General features: G+C 47.6%; 1 protein-coding gene across 6 annotated transcripts in view; it reads right to left on the reverse strand.

The window, feature by feature from the left end:
* SSUH2 (ssu-2 homolog) overlaps window positions 1–24594 on the reverse strand; it is a 58531-nt gene that overhangs the window by 21661 nt on the left and 12276 nt on the right. Inside the window, exons 2-6 of one of the 6 annotated variants that reach the window (XM_063806591.1) lie at window positions 23096–23263; window positions 18846–19157; window positions 18282–18370; window positions 13492–13591; window positions 10009–10223 (exon numbers count right to left, since the gene is read on the reverse strand). The exons of 1 other annotated variant lie outside the window; for it this stretch is intronic. Coding sequence is in view for 1 of the 5 variants with exons in the window: in XM_016940342.4 (XP_016795831.2) it covers window positions 4155–4284 (130 nt within the window). In the remaining 4 variants the exon portion in view is untranslated. Of the gene's footprint in view, window positions 1–4154; window positions 4358–10008; window positions 10224–13491; window positions 13592–18281; window positions 18384–18780; window positions 19158–23095; window positions 23264–24594 lie in introns of those variants that run through there. 4 more of the 6 variants (XM_063806593.1, XM_063806592.1, XM_063806595.1 and 1 more) reach the window with 4 other exon arrangements.

A 24594-nucleotide genomic window follows, 5' to 3' on the forward strand; every position in this document is an offset into this window, starting at 1 on the left:
GTAGGGAAAAAGAACAGAGAGAAAAAACGAAGGAAAGAGATAAGGAGAACAGAAAGAAAGACGGAAGGAGAAAGGCAAGGCTGCTGGAGAGAGAAGCATGAATAGTTGGTTTGGGAGCCATTGAAAAAATATTTGGGGGAGCAAATGTTCACCATGCCGTGAGACCAACATCAAGAGAAATGGGTGAAGGGTTGGGAGAAGATTTGCTTTAAGTTATGTAGGCCACCCTGGGTTGCCAAGCAAGAATGAAGCAAATATTGCAATTTTTGTTTTCAATTATTTGAGATTATTATTTGTCAATATTTTTCAATTATTTGAAAGATGAAATTAATGCTTCTTAGAAAGTGCTGTCATGCCAAGACAGGGCCACACAGGGACTGGGCTTCCCAGAGGTGCCCTGTGGCTTCATGATACAGACATTTGTACTCACCCTCACACACCCTGTACCATTTCCCCAGCCCTGGCTGGGGCTGGTCCTGCCCGTGGCACCACTGGGCACCCCCTCCAGCCTGACTTAGCTTAGACCTCCCCGTCTCCAAAGCCTGCCTGAGTGCGGCTCCCTGTCCTGTGCCCCTTGGCACTCCATTCCACTTCTCCACTGTTGTTTTGCCAAATGGCTTCTTAAGAATCCTTTGTAAAAAGCCCATGTGGGGTCTGTGTCCCCCACCAGACTTGGAGTACCCCAAAGGTAGATCAATGTTTTATTCATCCTCATTTTCCCAGCAATGACCACAGCACAAAATACCTAACCTGCTACGCAGTCTTTGGGGAGAAAAAATCACTCAATTTTTTAGGGCCTTGATTTCCTTTCCCTAAAAACAGGGCTCAGGGAGTAGGGTCACTGAGAGGAGCAAATGAGACAACGGATGAGAGGGGACTCTGGAAACTGATTCAGGAGAGCCCTGGGGATTCTGTCTAAGCTGCAACAATTTCATTAAAGCTTTTTATTTCTTACTCACTCCCCAAAGTAGATGCTGTATCTTCCTATTAGGGGCTACCGGAACCACTATCCCCCTCCCAAAGTGTGCAGCCTGTGGGAAAGACCAGATGGGCCACTAGAGGCCAGGGCTGACCTAGCTGGGAAAGCTGCATTCCGGTGGCTGTGCCTCCATCCACGGGATGTGTGAAAAACACTGAGATCCCCTGTCAGTCACCACAGCTAACGGCAGCTTGACCCTTGCCAAGAAGTCCAGCACCCTTTCTCACCGAGATACACTGAGAACCTGAAAGCTAGTATCAATTTTCCATCCCGAGTCGTGGAGGCCAGGGGCATTCTATGAACAAGCCTTCTGGGAGCAGAGCTGGCCTGGGTACCAAGGGAGAGTCCCAGCTGCTCAGCACTGGGTCAGGGGTGGTGATGGCGATGTGGCCTCAGACCAGGGCTCTCACTCGTGATCTCAATCCTGCCCCCGTCCACAAGGACTCATGCCCAGGAGTAAAAAGGTACAACCCATGTCTTATAGCCCTAGACCAGAAAAGCTGCCTCCTAAAATTACCAGAGACTGTATTTATAGCCCATCTTACTTGAAGAGGCTTTTGCTCACCATTTCTGGAAGAGGTTTCAGTCTGCAATCAAAGAAGTAAGTTCTATCACAAAAGATATGGTATATAGAATAAGGGAGGGGATTTTTTTCTCTTCCGCTCTGTGCTAGGACACTGCACTTTAAGAAAAGAGTGATTACCTCTAGGATTGTTGAAGAAACAGGTTCTGGTTAGCCTAGAAAAGAAAAGAAAAAGAAAAGGCTAGAAAAGAAAAGACTTACAGGGCTCTTATTTTAAACAGGGAACAGACATTCTGAGTAGACTTGCAGCCTGGAATCATGACCAAAGAGTAGAAGCTCCAGGGAGAGAGATAGCGATTCAATGTAAGAAAGAATTTTGGACAGTCTCGACTATAGAAATAGAACCAGCCCATCACTGGAAGTGTTCCAGCCAAAGTGGGAGATGCTGCCCTGGTCAGGGATGCTGTCACAGACAGCCAGCACCTGAAGGTGATGGTCAAAGGCCTCCTTGAGGAGATTTGCACATGGGTGCCCCATCCCAGAATGTTCCTATCCGTGCACTTTTGTCCCAAAACGTATCACTGGAGAAAGGTTTTCTCCCCCTGAAGTCACTCATGTTATAGACCTGAAAAGTGATGGGACAACACTTTAGTGCCTGGAACATTAACTCGATTGGATAAAATGGGCAATCACCTCTCCCCTAAACAGGCACATTTAAATTATGTAAGGCCTGTAGCAGGCTCCCTTTCTGACACTTGGGGAAAAAAAAATCTACCTGGTTTCTGATTTCATTAACTTTTTCTAAAAGTTTCCCTGGGTGCCCCTATACCTTGCAGTGAACCCCAAGTGCTCACCTGAGTTCCATCACATCTGAGACCAGCACTCAGGACAACCCTATGAAAGACTCAGGGTTCCTAGACTTGTAATGGGCCCAAGGACTTCACCTTTCTCTCACCTTGCTCACCAAAAGGCATGAGGTCAAAACAGGCACTTCACAGGAGATAATATTTCCCATTAATAGCAGTTTACTTTTAAAGTTCTGGGGACCTGATCATTTCGTAGAGTCAATATTGACTCCATGTCTACTCTGGGCTGGTGATGTATTAGGCACTTTGTAGCCAATGAATCTTTGATCAGTCCTGCAAGATGACACCATCCCTTTAAAAAAAAATTATGGGAAATGAAATTCAGAGAGGTTAAGTGACTTGAGCAAAGTCACCCAGAAACTAGGAGGCAGAGCATAGGTTTGAGTCCAGATCTGACCTAGTCCATTGCTACTATGAGAAACTCTAATCATAAATGGAAAGACTGCTAATAAACAGTGTTTTGAAGACAAAAGATTGCATTAGAATGTTATTTGAAGCTTATTAGAACAAGAGTATGGATATACAATTTCCAATATATTAGAGGTCAGATTAAGCCCTCCTCCAATACATGCTAAAATATCTCCAGGCAGTCTTTCACTTCAATATGAAAAAAGATTCCAACAAAATTTAAATCGAGCTCTCTAAGTTTAGTATAGGTTAATTTCATATTCTGCTTCAGGTCTAAAACTTAAAGCTTTAAGATATCAACATTAAAGACAAGAAAGAGTGTGATGCCTGCAAAGAAGCTCCAGTGTCATCAAGTCTGGTGACTATGAAGTTGTGTTAGTGTCATGGGTCTCTCTGGATTCAAATGAAAGCTATAGACCTCTCTCTACATCTCCCACAAAGCATGTTCAAAAAACATTTTGCCCACACCCTCATGGTCCTCAGATTGAGACCTAAACCAATCTCGTTTTATAGATGAGAATATTGCACCTCAGAGAGGTTCAGTGATTTGCCCAAGATCACACAGCCAATTCAGAGCAGAGCCAGGACTTGAACCCTGGCCTCCCACTTCTCAGTCTCATGCTCTTCCCCTCCCTCCTCCCCGCCACCGGCAACCACTACCCCTCTGCACTGCCTGTTTCAAATTCGGATTCAAAAATTTCCCTTTTTAAAACATAGCACATTTCTTCCTGAAATACCATTTCCTTCATGTTTTTAAATAGCCCTGAGAATCCATTGTATTTCTGTCCCGGTAGTGACAGGATGGGGTCACCTGGGCTATGTTTCATAAGCGATAATGAACGAACTGGCTGTTTGCTAGAGAAAGATCACGAGTGAAGCCTTTTCCCGACCTTTCTGTAGAGTTAACATCATCTAAGAACTGAATCCAATTGTGATTGAAATAAGAATCCTGAAAATCTCACTTAGATTTGGCTGGGAGCAGGAGACACTGTCAACTAGAGAAAAGAAGCAAAAGGAAAAAGAATATAAGGTTTGCACGGTGTCACTGTGATAGAGAGAAAAGTTCTCAATTTCATCTTTCACCTTCCTTCTCCATTGCCCAAAGGCTCATAACGGAAGAAGAGATCGCAAGCTACAGGTAGGCTTTACACATGAGAGGAAGGAAGGAAGGAAGGGGTGCTCTCGGCAATCCAGATGCAGACCCAGGACTGCATTTAGGGCAGATGGAAGAGTTCACACAGTGCTAGCTACAGAGCTTATTAGAAAAGACTATGGATACACAACTTCCAACATATTAGAGGTCAGATTAGGTCCTCTTCAAATGCAGGCTAAAATATCTCCACACAGTCTTCCGTGCCATCTTTGGGGCTCTACTTACTGTCATCTTCATTCGGATCCCTGTCCATGTTCCAGACGTCCTGCCAAAGAGATGTCTGCCCTTCTAGTGTGCTTGGACCGATGTGCTCTGATGGACCACCCTCAGGCCCCTCCCAGAACAGCAGGCCCATTGTTACCCAGTTTGAATACAACAAAGGGAAACATCTATACCGTTCATCATAGCAGCTGCTCTGCACCCAATCCACCGGGTTCTGGGAGCTCCTCTTCCACAAGAGCCTTCTACTGACCAAGCTCTTATGGATGCTTCTAGTTACTCATGTCCTCACTGCACCCCTTTGAGAGGGGCACTGGTATCATGCCCATTTTTCTGAGCAGGATGATAGATTCAAACCCTCATCAGTCTGACTCTCTAGTCAGAGTGCCTGACAACTGAGCTACATCGCCCAGCTGTAGGAGGCAGACTCCAAAGTATTGTAGGGCGCATGCAGAAAAAGGGCATAACCACAAGAAGGTTACCTCCCCAAGGGGAATATTATATACAGATACTCAGGCTGGGCAGGGCCTCTGAGATCTTGAGCATCACCAGCCTCATCTCCCTGGGGAAGAAACAAAGCTGGGATTGTGAGGCCACACTGCAAAGCCACACGGCACCTCATGGACAGAGCTGGCTCCCAACCCAGCCATGTGGGCCACTACTGTCGCCACACCAGCCTCGCCCACTGTGAAACATCTTTGGATTTGTAAAAGGTCTTTCCTAAACCTTTTCCATTGGAGTTTGACACCCCTTCAACCTCAGCCCTTGGAAGATCATCCTCATCTGCATGAGTCTAAACACAGAACTTGTGAGCTGGTCCCCGAGGCTCTATGGGTCCCACCCCCTCCACTGCATCCTTGGCAATCACTCCTCTGCAGCTGAACCTGGGGTTCTCTGGCCAGGGCGATGAAACTGCCCTACGCCTTGACTTCCCCATCCCAGCAATGCACGTGGGATGTGCCATGATATTCCTCAATGACAACCTGGGATTGCCTTCACCAGGGGAAGCATCAGGACTATTTTGTCAGTGTCCTAAATGTCGGCCTGTCTGGGATGGCCACACTGCACACAGAGATGGCTCCCAGCTGCTCCATAAAGAGTGTGTCTTTATTCTCTCTACTGCCTTCACCCTCGTCACTGACTGCCCATCGCCGACAGCATGCAAGTGCAACCTTCAGCAGTATTCACAATTTCACAAATGCTTTTTAGGTGACTCAGTCCTCACAAATCGATTTTTATGGCTGGTAGGAGCACTGGATTTCTGATACTTGAGAGTCATATAAGTTTCATTACTGTGTATACACAAGGAAGACCATGATCCTGAGGAACAAATGTGGTCTTTTGATGCCTTTATACATGAAGCAATGATTTTAAGCCCTTATAGGATTGTCCCCATGGTAAATGGGGTTATCATGAATTTGTATGCCTTTCTCTGTGTGTATATTTTACCCTAAACATCTGTGTGAGCATCCATTGCTGTATCTGTTTAGGTGTGTGTTTGCATGTGTGTATGTATTTGAGCCAAAACATGATAAATGATAGATTAATGACAGAATACTTGCAACTTAACTAAAACAATATACCACTATTACATCTTGAGTACTTTTTAAGCAGCAATATATGCTTACCTAAAACCCTCCTCAGCATTTAAAAGGAACAACCACATAAAATTCTTTAAATGTCAAACTGAACAAAATGTTGAAGAGAATTAAGCATTACAAGGACCCGAAATCTTGAGGCCGCAAAAATGCAGACAACCCTGAGCTGTATCTTCGTAACCAGGAAGTGCTGATCAGCAGAAATGACAGTCCTTTTCTGCACACTACTTAGATCACATAATAGTAAGTTAATAAAAAGCTCTTAAAACACATGGAAGATAAACAAACCAACAGCTAGACCTTTCTGATCTTGCTTCGGCATCAGTACGGAAGTGCCGTCTGCAACAGTGTGCTTGAGTGACTCGGGGCAAGTAATGTACCCATCAACCCCTAACATCTGTGGTATCAGCAGGAACAAGCAGCATTAGCTCTGGGACCCATGACAGTGTGAGGCTAGTACTGGTCCCTGCCTCTTACTATCAAAGGAGGTTGGGATCAGGGAAGAGAGGCGCCCACTATGTGCCTGACATCTGACAGTCATTCTTCCTCCCTGCTGTTGATGGAAATGAGTGGGCTCTCAGAGCTCCTCCTGAACTGGCCCTCCTGTCCTGCATGTGCTAAGTGCTCAAGAAACATTTGTGGAATTAGCACAGCTGTCCAGGAGCTGACTCTATCAATTGATTGCTGTCTGAGAACCTCGTTTGTTCCTGGAAATAAAATCTATGTAATCTCACAGGTGGGTGTCTGTCTTGGGATATGTCATGGCTGCAGGAAGAATTAGGGTAGGGCAGAGCTTTAGAAGGGAATCAAGGAACCACGTGGTCGGACTGCAATTGAACATGATAGTGAGGAAAAACCTAGAAGCAAGGCTCAATAACTGTCTTCAAGTGTTTAAAGGGGCATGTGGGAAGGCAGCAGCAGAACAGAATCTCAGGACACCTGTCCTATCCATGCGCAGGCATGCGGAGAGCTGGTCCGGAATGGAGGTCATTTTCGGCTGAACAAAGAAACTTTCTAGTGAGAAGAGTTTCTTACCTTTGGACTGAGCCCTTTGGAAGAATATTAAAGCAGAAGCTTGGTGATTAAACAAAGTGGGGTGTGAGCAATAGTAGAACATCACAGTCTATGGCTTCAGAGTCAGGGTGGACTGAGTTCAAAGTCCTAAAGTGGACATGGCAGCACTGCAGCTCCTTTCCAGAACATCCCTGAAGGACCGTGGTGAGGAGAAGTACTCCCAGGGGGCAGAACCTTGAACAGTGCCTGGTCTGGTTATTTCTTTCTGTCTCAGAGAAGCCGGCTATTGCTCAGCTCCTGCTGGACGAAGGTCTCACCCCACCATCTACAGAGCCCTCACTCTCATTCATCCAGTGAATGCTCCCTGCACATCCACCAGGAACCAGGCCCTGCCTCGGGCCCTCTCAACCCAACCGAACCCAGAGCCACCCAGAACCCCCACAGGAGCCAAGACTGCCAACAAAGGAGTTCTGCCCCAAAGGGCCTGGCAGCCACAGATAACATTGTTGTTGGCTTATCTGCAGGCTGGGTGGATGGAGACCAGTGGTGCCCATGGCAGGAATCAAGTATGGAGTGGAGGAGAATGGGCTTGACACAAATAAGAAACTTGTCCAAGTAGGAGGTTCTCGAAACACCATGCCCAAGCACCCTCCTCTCTCTGGGAGCCAGGGAAACTGGCATATCCCTCCAGGCCCAAGTCGTGGACTTCTAACTGCACAGACAGAAAACAGGGACTGAGGTCTTCTTGATGCCCCCCAAATACCACATAGGAAGGGAGATGCGTTCACAGATGCTTTCTCAGTTAAACCTTCACAACAACTCCGTAAGATAGATATTGTTCTCCTTATAGACAAGACAACAAGGGCTTAGAGAGGTTGAGTGACTTACCCAAGGTCACACAGCTCTGGTGCGGCAGAACAGGAATGAGAGCAAGTTGGCACCAAGGCCCTGATGTAGATGACAAACAATTCTGTGCGTTGTTATGTGTCATTGTAAGAAGCTAGGGGAAGGAGCGTGGCATGGTTTTCACTGACCTGGCTACTTAGTGGCTTGGCCCGTGTAAGTCTGGCTACCCAATCAGCTGAACAGAAAGCAATGGAGGAAAGCTGAGAAACTACGATGTCCGCAGGCCAGAGGCCTTCAGGAAGGTCACCCTCCACCTTTCCTTTTCCTAGCCAATCCTGAACCTTTGTCTCCTCAACGACAGCAAAGCCACACTTTAGCCGGTGCCCCCCCATCCTGAAGTCTTTCCAGAAGCTTCCAATGAGTGCTCACCAAAGCACTACTCCCTTCTGTGACTCTGGTCTGCTGCTGCCCTGGGCTTCCCTCTATCACCTCCTCCAGGCCCCAGCGCCCCTTCCCTCGTTCCCTTGATGTAGCTGAGGCCCCTCTTGGAAGCCTCCCGAAACACAGGTGGCAAAATGATTAAACACAACACAAAACTTAACCTTGACCCTGGATACATCGCAGCTCCAGGACTCTACCAATCCTGATGCTCCAGGAACCCAACTCATCAACTTTCTTAAGAGACTCCGGCCTGCCCCCACCGTCTAATGGTGGCCTGGTCACCTTCCCCTGGGTGCTTTAGTGAGTGCTGGGCTGCCCTCCCAGGTCCCCTCAGGATGAGAACCTCATCTTCAGCGCCTGGCCAAGCCCTTCCCTGACTCACCCTGGGCCTTCATTCAGGGCAGCTCTGAAGGGCTGCCCTACTTCTGAGCCCCTACCCTCCAACAATGGGCAAGACCTTTGCCCTGACTGCAGCGCAACTCAACTCCTCCCTCTGTGAAATCCTGCTGCCTTTGCTTCCTCACAGGACTTGATCCCAAGAGCACCCCCAGCTAACCTCCCACACACAAAGGTCCTCCTCCTCAAAGTCTTCTTCCCAAGAACGCTGCCTGCAGCAGGAACTTTCGCCACATCTCACCACATCTCCCGGCTCCTGCAGTTCATGAAGAGGGCAGGAATTGCATTTCTCCTCATTCCCAGAGCAGGCCCCAGGAGCGGGCAAGGTGGGATGGTGGCTCCTCTGCCCTGATCTCTAAATATCAGGGTGTCTGGACTCATTGTGTGCCCGTCCATCCATGCTCACTCCCTTGGTGACCTCCTTCAGTGTTATGGTCGTCCACGCACTCATGATTCCCAATTTCTGCCTCTGCTCTGACCTCTCCTCTGAACTCCTGACTCCTCTATCTGGCTGGGACATCTCCCCTCAGTTGTCTAACAGACACCTCGAGCTCTCTCTGTGTGTTCAGCACTGAACTTCTGGTCTCCACCTGCTTTCACTCCCCCTTTTCCTCATACCCCCATTCAATGTCAGCAAGTCATATCTGCCTGGGTCCTCTCCCAGTCTGCTTCCTTGCTCCCACTCGTGCCTGAGCCCCCTGCCCCCCTCACCTGGATTGCTGCAGTCACTTCCTCATGGGCCTCCTATCTGTTGCCCTCGCCCTGACAAAGCCCATGCTCAATTCAGAACTCAGACTGATCCCTCTACACCTGTAAGTCAGGAGACAGCCCCTCCTCTGCTCAACACCCTTCCTGGCTGCAAAATCACTTGGACTAAAAGCCGAGTCCTTGCCGTGCTCTGCGAGCGACCCCCTGCACCCTCCCTACCAATATGGCCTCTGCCTGCTTCCCTTCAACCCTTTCCTCCAGCCCCACCAGCCTCCTCATCGTTCCTGGGTCACACCAAGCACATTCCCACCTCAGGGCCTTTGCACTTGCTGTACTGGAGACCTGGAATTCCCCTACAGATCTCCACACAAACTGTTCCCTCACCACCTTCAGTCCTTTGCTCAAATGTCACTCTCCCAGGGAGGCTGTCCCTGGCCCCTATTTAAAATTGAACACCCTGCCGCCACCACCCAATCTCCAGTCTCAGATCCTCTTTCCTGCTTTTGTTTTTCTTCATGGCACTTACTTCTATCCAACACATTAACTAACTTACTATGTGTTTTGTTCAACACCTGTCATAATCTGGATGTAGGCTACCAAGATAAAAATCCCAAAAAGCATATTCGTGTCTGTTTAGTTCCCTGCTGTATACTTAGCACTGTGAACAGGGCCTGGAAAATAATAGATGTTCTATAGACATGTGATGAATGAATAAATAAATAAATATATTCTTATGCAGGGACTTTATCTTCCCATTGTCCTGGACTTCTAAACAGTTTTCTCAAAAGGTAAGCTTTGTTCCAACTGTGGGGAAACTGATAGAAGGAAAAAGAAGGCCACTAGTAATTTTTAAATACCAGTTTGTCCCTGTTTCTAGACATTTACTTCTTCAAAAACAGGGATCCAGTCTGAGTGCCGCATTACAGGAACAGCAGGAAGGAGTTCAGTTTGACCCTGTGGCTCAAAGCCTTAATGAAGGATGCTTCCCTGGAATCTGGGACTACAGGACGCTCCATCCCCGTGGTTGGAAAACTGACCGGTGACAGCTCCTGCTCCATCCGTGGCCTTGACTCTGAAAGACATTTCCCAGGGAGCTCTTTTGTGGGTCAGTGCAGATGCCCAGCCTGGGGGCTTCAGATTAAACCAACTAAAACCAGTTTCTATGGTTCCGGCTGCTGTCCTCACTGGGCTAGAAAATGGAAGAGGTTTTAAATCGTGGCTCCTGGCAGGCAAGGAGAACAGAGTGGCTCATTTCCAGCAAAAGGCAGAGATGCTAATCTTATAAGGCAGAAGGCTGCCTGCCAGCAATTGCACACATTTTGCACGGTCCCTCCGTTTCTCTCTTCCTTCCTACTAATCTGATCCATTTATCTACAAAACCAATTTGGAATTTTAAAAGGCCAGTCTGTTTGGTCACTGAAATTTTCAAACACAAATTCAATTTGCTTTGCAAGGCACCACCAGCCTTCCCAGGCCACAGGACAACACTAACTTCCCGTCCTTGTGTTTGCAGAGGGGTTTCTGTCATAAATGCTTCGGGATCCAGCCCATTGCATCTCTCGGCTGTCTCAGCAAGGGGGGAGGCAAGTGAGGGAAGCCATCATTGCTGACGGTGAGCACTTGTTGGGACCTCAGAATTCTTTTTGTTCTACTTCTTCACTGTGCACATGGGGAAACCGAGGCCAAGAGAAAGGAAAGGACTTGCTCAGGCTCACATGGCAGTGAGTGGCAGATCACAGCCCAGGACTTCTTCCATGACAAATACACTTTGCATGTTGCCCTGAGGTCCCCAGAGGTGAAGTGACTCCCGGGGCCACACAGAAAATGGGGAGCAGGAGCAGAATGAGGAATCGTGTATTTTTTTCACATGTTATTAAAGAGCTTTGATTCCTTGCAGAGACCTTGATGGGTACCACAGCGATAAGTAACATCAGACATAGCCCCATTACAGAGTCTCCCACGAAGCCAAAAGTGGCAGAAATGACTTTTTCCTCCATCCCCTGATGTTAGGCCTCCCATCTAATGTCAACTGGAGAGACAGCCCTCAGCAAGGATGGATGTGTTCCCATGGCTCCACCCTAATTCTCTTTTTCCCCATGCCAGCTCCTCCCCTCCTCTGCCTCTTCACCAACATGCCCAGCCACACATACAGGAAACCCCTAATTATCTTCAACTTCTGTCTCTTCTCTTCTCACTACACACACCTCCTGCCAATCTCTCCTCCCTCCATCTCCGTGGCGACTGCCTCAGGCAGGCTTTCACTCACCCCTCCATCCGGGGGTCTCTGACTCCCCTCTGCACCTGCTTAGCAGTGCCAGCCAGTGTGAGCTGTTCTACAGCATGTCCCGCATGCACAGTGACGACCAGGAAACGGTGGAGGTCAACCATCCATCCCCAGAAGGAAAATCAAACGATCACATGATCAGGATGACACACAGTGTCCAAAGTGCGACAGAACTCTACCACCTTCCCTGTTGAGTCCTTGATCCAAGCACACAGAGCCCTCCTCGGGATCTCTCTGATCTTCCTCCCTCTGCACCTGTACCACAATCTCCCCCAGTCCCAGGGTCTCAGGTGCTCTGTGATCAGGAGTAGCCTTACAGACCAGTAACAGAAATGGCTTTACCATCTCCAGATTTTTCCCAATAAGACATCCACAAGTCAAGCAAACCTTTGGGTCACTAATAGCAGCTGCCTTCCATGGCATAACCTCAATGCTTACCATGTCTACCCAGACTGTCTTCTATTCCTGCTGCTCAGAGTCCCCCTCCCAAGAAGGGAGGATAAGAGAGAGGAAAGAAAGGGGAAGGGTGGAAAGCTTTTCCTGCCTACTTAAATCTGATTAAGTGTCTTGCTTCAAATCTTTTATGGCTCCTTATTACCCTAGGATAAAGTCCAAATCTTCAGCCAGCCTCCAAACAGCCTTTCCAGCCTTAGCCATCACATGTTTTCCCCTGATATACCTATATCAAGTTTTATGTATACAGTTTCCCCCATTTGAAACATTCTCCTTCTACCATTTTCTCCCTGGCAAACTTCTACTCATGCTCCAAGGACCATCTCAGATGCCCCCTCCTCTAGGAAGCCTTTCATGATTTCCCTGACCAGAAACAACTGTTCTCTCCTCTGTGTCTTCAGGCCACTCTCCACAGGTCTATTATTTTGGAATATAAGCATGTGACTGACTCCCCCTTTCCCTCAGGCCATCTCCCTGGGAGTGGGGAGGAGACTGGGCTCCTCTTTGTCCTGGGGATCGGCTACCTAAATGCCCTGAAGCTCTGCCATTGTACCTGGCTTCCAGAGCCAGCTCCACATCCACTCGGAGAAAGAGAATCCACAACCAAAAACCGAAATGATAGCCACAAGAATGGACACCTTTTTGGATCTAAATTAAGAATCACATGGAGATTTGTGTCATCCAACTCAAACCTGGTCATCCATCTGGCTGGACATGAAGAAGGTCAATGTTAATCACAGATCTCAGAGCAAGAGGCAGGGGCCGCAGATGTCATCTGCTCCAAACTCACTTTCATTGTCCTCTTTTATTTACCTTCACCATTACTTTTTATATTTATAAAAGAAATATCCTAATCCTTAAAAAATCAAAGATTCAAAAGATTAAAAACTAAAAACTAATGGTCACCCCACCTCCAATGTCCATATGTCAATTTACATGTAAATTTGCTTATAAGTGTGCATACACTTAGAATTTTTAAAAAGCGTAAATGAAATCATGCTGTAAATATTGCTCATCCTTTTTGTTAAAAAGAAACACAAAATACAATATGGATATCTTTCTGTGTCAACAGCATACACAGTTTTACCATGTTCATTTTATTGTTGTTGCTGTAGCAGATTTTACATTTAGCACACAATCTGGTTTAAATTCAGGCACTGGGCTGAATATGAATAATATAGAAATAACTAAAATATTGTTCACAAGACTTTTGTTTTCACTGATAATTTTTGAATGAGATTATTTTTCTTTGTATACATTTTACTGAATTATAACACAAATCATTTAAAAAGCACAAATCTTAAAAACACAACTGGATGCATTTTGACAAAGTAAATGTACCCGTGTGACCAAAACTCAGATCGGGAACAGAACATGACCAGATTCTGAAGCCACTTTAGGCCGCTTTCCGGTACTCACTCTCTACCTCCCGACCCTTCCACCCCACCCAATGGGAACCATTCCCCTGCCTGTAACAGCATGGCTCAGTTTTGCCTGTTGAACTTGATACATTTGGACTCAAACAGCAGGCACTTGTATTAGTCAGCTCAGGCTGCCATGACAACGGACTGGTGGCTTAAATGACAGAAATGTATTTTCTCACCATTTGGATGGCTGGAATTCCAAGATCAGGGTGCCAGCATGGTTGGGTTCTGGTGAGGGCTCTCATCCTAGCTTGTAGATGGCTGCCTTCTTGCTATGCCCTCATGTGGAGAGGAGAAAGAGAGAGAGCAAGCTTTCTTCTGTCTCTTAGAAAGGCACTAATCCCATCCTGGGGACCCCACCCTCACGACCTCATCTAAACCTAATTACGTCCTAAAGACTCCATCTCCAAATACTATCACATTAGGGGGTAGGGCTTCAACAGATGAATTTTCAACAAAAGAATCTGGCTTCTTTCACTCAACATCATGTTTGTAGAATCACCCATGTCATCTCAGTTTCCCTTATTTCTAACACTTCGTAGTTTCCCATTGTAGGAATGTATCATGATGTATTTAACCATTCTCCTCTCACCCAAATTGTCTCCTACTTCACGGCAGTTACACTGCTGTGGTTTAAAGATAGCCTTGTACTTATGCCTACACATGTGTATGTGTTTCCATAGGGTAAATTAGTAGGAATAGAACCGTAGCACCTCACTTTACAGACAGATGCCGGAGCTCCCCGGAAAATATAAACATCTCAATGTCTCAGTGGGTGTCCTCCCCAAGGTCTCAGTGTGCGGCCACTCCAAGATCACAGTGTGTGGCCTTCTCCCCAAGGTCTCAGTGTGTGGCCTACCCAAAATCACAGTATGTGGTCTTCTCCGGGAGATCTCAGTGTGTGGCTTCCCCAGGATCACAGTAGGTGGCCTCTTCCCCCAAATCTCAGTGTGTGGCCTCCCCCAGATCTCAGTGTGTGGCCTCTCCAAGATCACAGTGGGTGGCCTCATCCCCCAGTCTCAGTGTGTGGCCTCCCCGAGAGCACAGTGGGTGGCCTCATCCCCCAGTCTCAGTGTGTGGCCTCCCCGAGAGCACAGTGGGTGGCCTCATCCCCCAGTCTCAGTGTGTGGCCTCCCGGAGATCACAGTGGGTGGCCTCATCCCCCAGTCTCAGTGTGTGGCCTCCCCAAGATCACAGTGGGTGGCCTCATCCCCCAGTCTCAGTGTGTGGCCTCCCCAAGATCACAGTGGGTGGCCTCATCCCCCAGTCTCAGTGTGTGGCCTCCTCGAGATCACAGTGGGTGGCCTCATCCCCCAGTCTCAGTGTGTGGCCTCCTCGAGATCACAGTGGGTGGCCTCATCCCCCAGTCTCAGTGTGTGGCCTCCTCGAGATCACAGTGGGTGGCCTCATCCCCCAGTCTCAGTGTGTGGCCTCCCCGAGATCACAGTGGGTGGCCTCATCCCCCAGTCTCAGTGTGTGGCCTCTCCGAGATCACAGTGGGTGGCCTCATCCCCCAGTCTCAGTGTGTGGCCTCCCCGAGATCACAGTGGGTGGCCTCATACCCCAGTCTCAGTGTGTGGCCTCCCCGAGATCACAGTGGGTGGCTCCCAAGGTCTCAGTGGGTCATTCTTGCCCCCATTAGTCCCCACAACCTCTATCTATTTCATCCCTCTGAAAATATTGACTTGGAACTCGTTATGCACACAAACTAGTCGGAATCCCAAACATGCCTCGAATCAATTTTCTGATTGACATCAATGAGCTGACAGCGTGGAGAGAAAGCAGCATTCCTTTGTTCAGAGCCAATCAGAGAACTGATAACACAGCCTCTCGCTCTTCTGTTTTTGTCAGAAGAATGATTGAAGGTAGAGCAGAAGACTCGGGAGGCAAACACACAGGCCAGGATTTCAAAACCCGCTCTGTTCTATCCTAAGTTCAGAATGCTGGGGAATGTTTCAGATATCTCCACTTTTTTTTTCTTCTCCTCCTACCACTGTGGAATAGGGGAAATTGAATTTCAAAAGAATATTATTCTAACTAAATATAAGCCTGTGCTGCTATGAAAACAAAGTTTCTAGTTGTTGGGTGGTTTGTTCTGTTTTTTAAAAATTTGTGTCCCACTTCAACAATAACCAAGGAAATAAGATTTTAAGAAAGAGAGAGAGACAAAAATAGAGAGAGAGAGACCAGGTTTGTGCAAATCTCAAACAGAACACACAACTGAAAAGCCTTCATGTTTAGGTTTGAAATTGAGAAACTTAAACCTCTGGCAATATATACTCTTTCTCTTTTCCATGTTCTGCTAAAAGCAGCTAATTTTCCCATAAGCAAGTCTGGCAAGAAAAGGAACAAAGGTTTGGTCCAGGACACATTTTACTATTTATTCTTCTAACATACAGGAAATGAGACCTCCTGGAACCTCGCTGCTGCCCGCCTCCTGGCCACCTCTGCCCTGTTTTGTGTTCCCAACCTGGCACAAAACCTGCTTATGGATTGAGCGTTCCAATTCTTGGACTCTCAGCCCCTCTTGACAACACCAGGCAGTCACTGACTGTGACCCAGGGACGGAGCAACAGCCATTCCACAAACAGTCCTCATGCCCCACCATGTGCCCTAGGCTGGGGACACCACAGGGAGTGAGGAAGACACAACCCCTGCCCATGTGGAGCCAACATGATGGAAAGGACGAAAAGGCCACATCATCTCATTCAGTCCTCACTACAACCCTGTGAGTTGAGAGTTGTTATTAGCCTCAGTTTATAAATGAGAAAACTGAGGCACAGGGAGGAAGTGACTTGACCAAGCTCCTACAGGTGGGAAGTGGTGGAGCCGGGATTTGAATGTGGGTTTTTCTGGCTCCCACGATGAGTCTGCCTCCTCTTCCATGGGATTTACCACTCTGCTTCATTTTTTGGTTTGTTTGTTTGTTTGTTTGTTTGAGACGGAGTCTCACTTACTCTGTCACCCAGGCTGGAGTGCAGTAGCACAGTCTCAGCTCACTTCAACCTCCACCTCCCAGGTTCAAGTGATTCTCTTGCCTCAGCCTCCTGAGTAGCTGGGACTACAGGCATGCACCATCACACCCGGCCAATTTTTGTATTTTTAATAGAGAGAGGGTTTCGCCATGTTGGCCAAGCTGGTCTGGACCTCTTGACCTCAAGTGATCCTACTGCCTTGGCCTCCCAAAGTGCTGGGATTACAGGCCTGGGCCACTGTGCCTGACCCACCACCCTGTTTTATAATTACCTCCTTTCTTAGCTCTCTTTCCTGATTGACTCCAGACTTCAGGATAGCATCTCAGGCATCTTCACATAACTGACACTGCACTTGATGAGTATTTGTTGAATAGGTGAGTGGATGAATAATCAATCCAAAGGGTGGTACAAGTCATGGAAGGTTAGGAGGCAGAGGAGTAATACAAAGTGGCATGAAGAAGCCCAAGACTCAGCCCCTACCCTCAAGCAGCTTTCAACCCAGGTAGGACGGCACGACATGGACACGTGGAAGTTCTCTAGCACTGACAGGCCACCCTCCATGAGGTGTTCCATGCTCATAGACAGTGGGTACGACAGGAGGTCAGATGAGCCCACTCTTTTCTGGGAAGGGGGAGATCAGGAAAGGCTGCCTGGAGGAGGCGAGGCTGACAATGGGCACTGAAGGATGAAAAGAGTCAAGTACATGGAGAAGAGGAGGGAACAAAGGCTGACTACCGAAACTATGCTCTTTCTGCTACATCCTACCAAGAGGTGAGTATAGAAGGAAGGGAAGGAGGGAGGGAGAAAGGAAGAAAATCCTTCACTATGGTAACACACGGAGGATTCAGTTCTGTAGACTCCGACACCCTGGCCTCCCTCTTGCTCAGCAGAGAACCAGGCATGGCGCCACCCTCGCTCTCCAGTATGTGTGCATATCTGCTGGTATCAGCAGGCAGTGGGGCTGTCCCAGTCTCTTCCCGGCCTCCATGCCTGCATAGCCCTGCATGGGCAGGACCGTAGGCACTCTTCTCCCCACGACGACTCCGAGGCTGGCCCTCCCTGTTCTTCCCATGTGAGGGGAGACAGTGAGGGAGGTGAGAAGAGCATCCACTCTGCACTGAATGTGCCTGGGGTCAAACTGCATCCTAGCTGGGTAACCCTGGGCAGGTCACTTAACCTCTCTGAGCCTCAGCTTCTACATCAGAAAACTGGGGATGTCCCTCATGGAGATATTTATTACAGGCTAAGAGATGACGACGTGTGTAAGCAGTTAGCGGAGTGCCTGTGGCTAGCAGAATCTCAGTAAGCGGAAGGCATTGCTATGAGTAGAATTGCTGTTATTCATATCGAATTAGGTGGTAAAATTAAACCTTTATTGCTCCTTGCGTGACCACTTCAGAAACTCTCTCAGAGTTTCTGGGTAGAGGAGAAAGAGGGGGCACTCTGGGCCATTCTGGAACACCTGGTATCCTTGCCAGGACAGCTGGTCCCCAAGGGGCAGGACTGTTTGCTTTCCACTTGCTTGCCGCAGACCAGCCTCCATTGGCGACTGGCTTGGGCCGCCAGGCTGGGTGGGGCAGGTGCGTAAACTCTGTGATGCATTCTTGGGCTCCCCAAGGTAAAAATAGTTTTGCTTTGTTCGGCCGGGTGGTTTACACACTCGTTGGCCTGGCAACCTGCCCACTGGAAAGGCAAAGGCCAGACTATTTCTGGCTGCAAAAACAAGCCCCCGCCAGGCCCCAGCGTCAAGCCTCCAGATAGCAGTATTAATATTCTGCTATCTCATTCTTTCAGGCCACAAAAAAACAGAGAAGAAAAAAAGCCTTGTGCCTGCATGACTTCTCCTATTACCCACAATCACAGCTGCCACAGCTACTGCAGACAATGCCCAGGACTCTCAAATGCCACATTCCCCCAAACAAAACAAAACAAAACAAAACATATAAAGGCTATAGTAGTCATAGTATTAACAATAACATCAACAATGTACTTACCATACACAAAGCACTATGATAGGCATGTTGCTTCCATGTTATCCTTCCTTCACAGCAGCCCTAAGAGGTACTATTACAAGGCCCATTTTCTAGAAAAGGAAACTATGGTTCAGAGAGGTAAAGTCACCTGCCCAGAGTCACACAGTGAAAAATCAGCAAGGCTGAAATTCTAGCCCAGGTCTGCCTCACTCCAAAATCCATGCTGTTTCTTGGCGCCACTTCTCCTTACACCTTACTAAAGAAAGCATGGATGTTTCATTGTCTTTCTTTGTGGTTGCTTTTTTTTAAAAGTAACAAACCCCACTGGGGCATTTTCAGTGGTTTTCTGGTGCCATTTCTCCCACCTTAATTGCCTCCTCTCTTCTTTTCTCGACAAAATCTCCAAGCTTTACTTGTCTCCTGTCTTCCCTTTGGCCCATCAGATTCCCAGGCCTTTGTTCCCTCCGCCTCTCCATCCACATAACTTTTCCCATCCTTCAGTGCCCCACTCCAGCCTCACCTCCTCCAGGCAGCCTTCCCTGATCTCCCCCTGCCCAGAGCAGAGTGAGCTCCCTTCTTTCTGACCTCTGGTCATGCACACTGTCTGTGAACATGGGACACCTCAGCAGAGGGGGCCTTTCAGAGTTAGAGAATTCCCAAGTCCATATCATGTCTTTCCAGTTGGGTTGGAAGAATCTGCTGGAGGCCGGGGGCTGCCTGTGCTTCTGTGTGTCTGCTCACATCAGTCCCCTGACCCAAACCCTCAATGGGCATGGGATCAAGTATTCATCCATCTACCATGCATCATCCGTCTGTCCATCCATCCATATATGTATTCATTCATTCCACGGGTATTTATTGTGTGCAGTGTAAGAGATATGGAGATTCATCAGATACCTGCAGTCAGAAGAGAGAGAGATAGAGAAGGAGGCAATTAGAACACAGTCAATAAATGCTATGGAAAGTGGCATGGGTTCATGGGAATCTTCCCAGGGAAGCAGACATCTGAGTTGGATCTTAAAGGGAGAATGGAGTTCATTAGGTGAAACTAGGAAACCATTCTTCAGACAGGCTCCTAACACATGGCCTCTAGGGTTTGACCTAACGTTCTTCCCATCTCATCCCCATCAGCCACTGTACCACTCGGGTCCCAACAGGGAAGCTAGTCTGCTCCAGTCAGATCCCAGGAGGCGTGTTAGTTTCCACAGGGACTACACAATCCCTAACAGGCAGGGTTGGGGACCACACAGGAGAGTGTGGTTACCTGGCTAGTTGTAATGGAGCCATTACCACTTGAAAAGGTGAGAGGAAGGAATTTATAGAAATCCATAAAGAGAGAGCTGGTTAGAGACCCCCTTGAGGGCACAGTGACTTTCCATCAAAGGAAAAGAGCAGCCCAAGGCAACCTTGCAGGCCAGGAGCCAAGATCAACACCCTGACCTCACTCGCCTCTCATCCACTTGAGGCAGAAACTTAAAATAAATATGCATTCATTCACTCCAAGAAAGGTAACAGGCAAGGCAAGGGTTAAAAAGAAAAGAACAAGTTTTCCTCTGTCTAGCAATCTCACTTCAAGAACAGTTATAAGATAACACTGTTTGAGAAGCCAAGGCCAAAAGAATGGGCTCCAGACAACCCCCTGCCAGAGCAAGATTGAAGGGAAAAAAAGAGAGAAAGACAAATTCCTTTATTGTTACTCCTCCTTTCCCTGGCTTCTTAAGTACAGCTGTGTTTTACAAATGTCTATATTTAGCCTGTTCTTGTTTCTCTTTCAATGCAGCTGCAAGGCCAACAGCTATGCAGGGCCACAAGTTACGTTATGCTATAGATTATATGACCTATCATATGATTAGCTGCTTTTGTTTTGCTTCTGTAAGTCAACTTATAAAAACTGTGCTCAGTCTTTGTTCAATGCTCAGCTTTTTGGATATGAATCCACTGAGCCGGTGAGTACCTAAAATAAACAATCCTCCTGTTCTCCGTATCAGTCTCTCCTGTCCTCAGTTTCCTGCAACACACTCATCTCTCACTGGCACCTCCCATTGGCCAACCCAGACAGAGCAAGGGGACAAGGCCAGGCTGCCAGGACAGTGAGCAGGATGTGAAGGGTAAAGGGTGACTCTGGAAGAATGGATGAAGCTGTCCAGCCCAGCCGGCCATGCATTTCTGGCTCTCATGCTCTTGGACTTACTGTCTGACGCCAAAGTCCATGCTGTTTCTTCTAGCCACTGCTCCTTACACCTTACTAAAGAAATATTTTGCAATTGTAAGTAACCAGGCACTGTCCCCTGAATCCACTCTTGGCGTTCACATGCACCTCTGTGCTTTCACTCACTCTGTTCCCTCTGCCTAGAACTCCCTTGCCCAGCTTCCTAATCCGCCGAAATCTCATTCCTCTTTCAAGCCATGCCCAACAACTGTCTTTTCCTTAACTACTCTGAAAGTATTCACTGTTTAACTTGTATGTCATTCTCTCACGTATCCTTTTCCCTCTACACCCATTAGTCTATGAGCAATTTAAGAGTGGATGCTATGGCTGATTCGTCATTAAAATCCTAAACTTCTGCCTCCTCTAAGTCATGAACCTGGAAGCTGTCAGGAACTGTGAAGGCAATGAGATTTTACCCTACCTGCAAGCCAACAAGTCAGCCTGCCTGTTTCATGGATGCTGACAGGAGACGTGAGAGACTCCTGAATCCGAGACAAAGGACAACAGCAATAGCCAGACAATCAAGGTTTTTGCACCAGTGCCCTCAGCCTCAGTTTCCACAGGACCACATGAAGAGGGCCCGGTAATACTGTATATGCAGTGGGTTGCATTACAGAACAGCAATGCTTAGCTTGGGGAACCTGTTGTAAGTAAGCATACCGATATGGTTTGGCTGTGGCCCCACCCAAATCTCATCTTGAATTGTAGCTCCCATAATTCCCATGTGTTTTGGGAGGGACCCAGTGGGAGATAATTGAATCATGGGGATGGTTTCCCCTCATATTTTTCTTGTGGTAGTGAATAAGTCTCATGAAATCCGATGTTTCCCCTTTTGCTTGGCTCTCATTCTCTCTCTCGTCTGCTTCCATGTAAAATGTGCCTTTTGCCTTCTGCCATGATTGTGAGGCTGCCCCAGCCACGTGGAACTGTGGGTCCATTAAACCTTCTTTTCTTTATAAATTACCCGGTCTCAGGTATGTCTTTATCAGCAGTGTGAAAGTACACTAATACACATGCCCACCTTCGTTCCAATGGGAGACACTCTCTCTGTCTCCCAAGAATGTTTGTTATGCAAAGATAACACAGAACAAAAGGCAGACAGCGCCTCTGCTTGCAAGACATGCAGAAATGAGAGAGGGCCATGGGGAATTGTCCTCTAACAAAACCCGTGTCCCCTAACAGAAGCTGAGTGTGAAATGCACACCTTTGTCTCACTCTGCCCTCCTGATACCAAACGTCAGTACTGAGTGTCCAGTCAGAGCCCTGACCTGGTCCCTCCTGAGGTCTCCCTCCCAGTGAATGGCAGGACCCAGAGTGGCACTACTCACCCCACCTGTGAAGCGGGCATAATGACAGGAACTAGCTCACAAGGTTGTTGAGAAAATGAACTGAGTTTTTCCTGTGAAGTACTGAGGCAAGTATACAGCGAGTGCTATGTGTGTCAGCAAAATCAAGGAAGGAATGAAAAAGGAGAAGGAACAAGGACAGATATACAGAAGTAGAAGAAGACTGAGCACCTAGACCAGAAAAGCCTGGCCCTACTCAGGAACAAGGAACAGAGTTACAGCTGTGAAACATCAGAGAACATCATTACCTACACAGCCCTGCTTTCCCCAGGCTCCAACAGGGCCACTTAGGCAGATGTCATTTCCTACCCCATTGACTCTGGTCTTCATCCCAAATCTGCACTCGCAGACAGGGATGTGATGACACCCACGTGGCTGAAGATGGCTCCAGGCTCCAGTGGTACTGACTTGGGACAAATTACCCACTAAAAACCTGAGATGAATGAAGCATTTTGGAATTTTTCCAAATGCAAAATAAGTACCAAGGCCACATCGATGCTACTATTCCTACTATCGTGTAGAGATTGATTTGCTCTCTTCAGCAGGCATCTCCCGGATCAAATCATTGGAAGATCACAGTGGCATTAATAAAAACAGCCACTGCCATGAGCTGAGCCTGATAATTAATGTGCCATGCTGAGCCGGGCTTTGCATGCCTGCTCCCATTTGATCTCCACCATAAATCCAGGGACAGCTATTATCATTATTATCCCCATTTTACAGCTCATAAAGCTAAAGTTCGTGGCACTAAGGCAACTTGCCTCAAGTACTAAGCTCAGATATAAACCAACATCTCAGATGTCTGACCAACCCCAAAGCCCAGGCTCTACCACACTGCATTATTCTGCTACAAGGAGCCTTGGAATTCACCTACCCCCTCCTGTCTGACATACAGAGAACAGCAATGCATGGGCTGAGCCCAAGGAAGTGCCTGGAACTAAAACTCTTTACTCTGGATTCAGACCCCTGTCTCTTGTCCTTTGTTCCCTGATAGTTTCATCAGGGCTTTGTGAGAAACAAACACAAAGCGACAGAAAAACACAGAGAAAATTAAGAAGGCGTGGTTGGCAGTCGGGGTCAGGTGGGGGCCACAGCAGTGGGGCGGGGTGGGTGGTGTCTGGCTGGGTATGATATCTCCAGCCCAGGCAAGTCCAAGAATTCCAAGGTCAGTTAGAGCAGCAATGTCCACCAGGGGGTGCTAGGAATGTGTTAATTGCTTAACTAACTCAGCCTCCCCCATCCAAAGCTATTGGGACACACTGGTCCATAGACGCTCTTACCTTAACAAGGATTTCCCAACAACTGGTTTCCATAGGTACCACAGGGGACACACAGGTAACTGTAGAAGGCGCACAGATAAATTTACGGAAAAATTCTTAGTAATGATGCATGTCCTAAGAAAATTTTGTTTTCTTCTAGCTGCACCGCACAAAGGAGGGAACTGCTTTCTGAGTAAGATAAAAATATTTTCCTTGGTTAGACAGTGAGGGATTCTTTGGCTTGTTAACTTACACAATATAGCTTCTAAGGGAAGTGCTGGGAGACCCAGGTTATTTCTCTCCCGGCCCATGTCCACACGAGGCTTCTGCTGACCCAGGCGCCCTGCCAAGTCCTCTTAGCAGGTCCTGGACCCCCAAGGCTGCTGCAAACCCAGAAAGTGTGCACAGACCTGTGCTTCTGTAGGGAGAGAGGAAGATGGGGAGCCCAGGTGGATTGTTTCGAAGCTCCTAGAAAATGACCCTTGATAGAAGGATACAGGGGATGTTACATCTTTCAAGAGCCTCGTGTTCTTCTCAGCAACTTCAGGCCATTGAATCCTTGTCCACTGGGATCAGGCAGCCATCTGCCACAGATCCATGGGGCAGGATTGCCATCGCCATCTTCATGAAGCATGTCCCCCTTTCCCTTGGAGCTGTGTATAGCACAGCCCCACAGCCCACACAGTCATGCTTGGAGGCCCCGATTCGGAGCATTCATTTATCCATCTGCTCTTTCAACAAAATTTCTGAGCAGTTTATTTTTACCACATTTATGCCTTTAAAAAGCATGTATCCAAAAGTGTAGGGGGGCACAAAACACCTTTGAACCAGGAAAATGCACCCCATTTTGAGAAACTCAACCATCTCATTTCGTGGTTGAGGAAAAGATCTTCAGAAGCTATGTACACACTGAAGATTACAAACCTGGAGGACAGCAGAGCTGGGTCTAAGGCCCAGATCCGGCTCCCGGCTCGGTGCTTTGACATCCTCACCATGCTGCCTTCCAACGGGCCCTTGGCCCTCACAATATCTCTCATCTATGGAAAGGAATCACAATCCTTGCTCCCACTTAACAAAAAAGCAAATTAAGGCATACAGAAGACAACCTAAACAGGTCATTAAGATCAACACCAACCCAGCTCAAACGTTTCTCAAGAAAGGCATCTCCCGATTCCTGCAAGTCATTTCTGGATTTGAGTCCTCATCCAAGGCATGGAGCTTTAATTCTCTCTGGCATCTGGCCCCTGCAGACCCCTCCCTTAAAAATGCCTTCCTTAAGAATCACCCTCACACAAGAACAATCCCTGCTGTCTACACCCACTTCTTTTCCACCGAATTTTCTGCTTCATGTTTAACTGCAGGAGTCCTTTTGTGTCAATGTTGCAGAATATTTATTATTAAAAAAGGTGACATGTTGACTGCAATTATTTTGGGATGGGTATATTTCAGTTGCCGTGAAAGAAAGAAGAAAAAGAGAAAAGGAAGAAAAAAAAGGAAAATGGATGAAAGAAATGAATTGG

The sequence above is a fragment of the Pan troglodytes genome, chromosome 2 (genome assembly GCF_028858775.2).
Source record: "Pan troglodytes isolate AG18354 chromosome 2, NHGRI_mPanTro3-v2.0_pri, whole genome shotgun sequence".
Classification (NCBI taxonomy): domain Eukaryota; kingdom Metazoa; phylum Chordata; class Mammalia; order Primates; family Hominidae; genus Pan; species Pan troglodytes.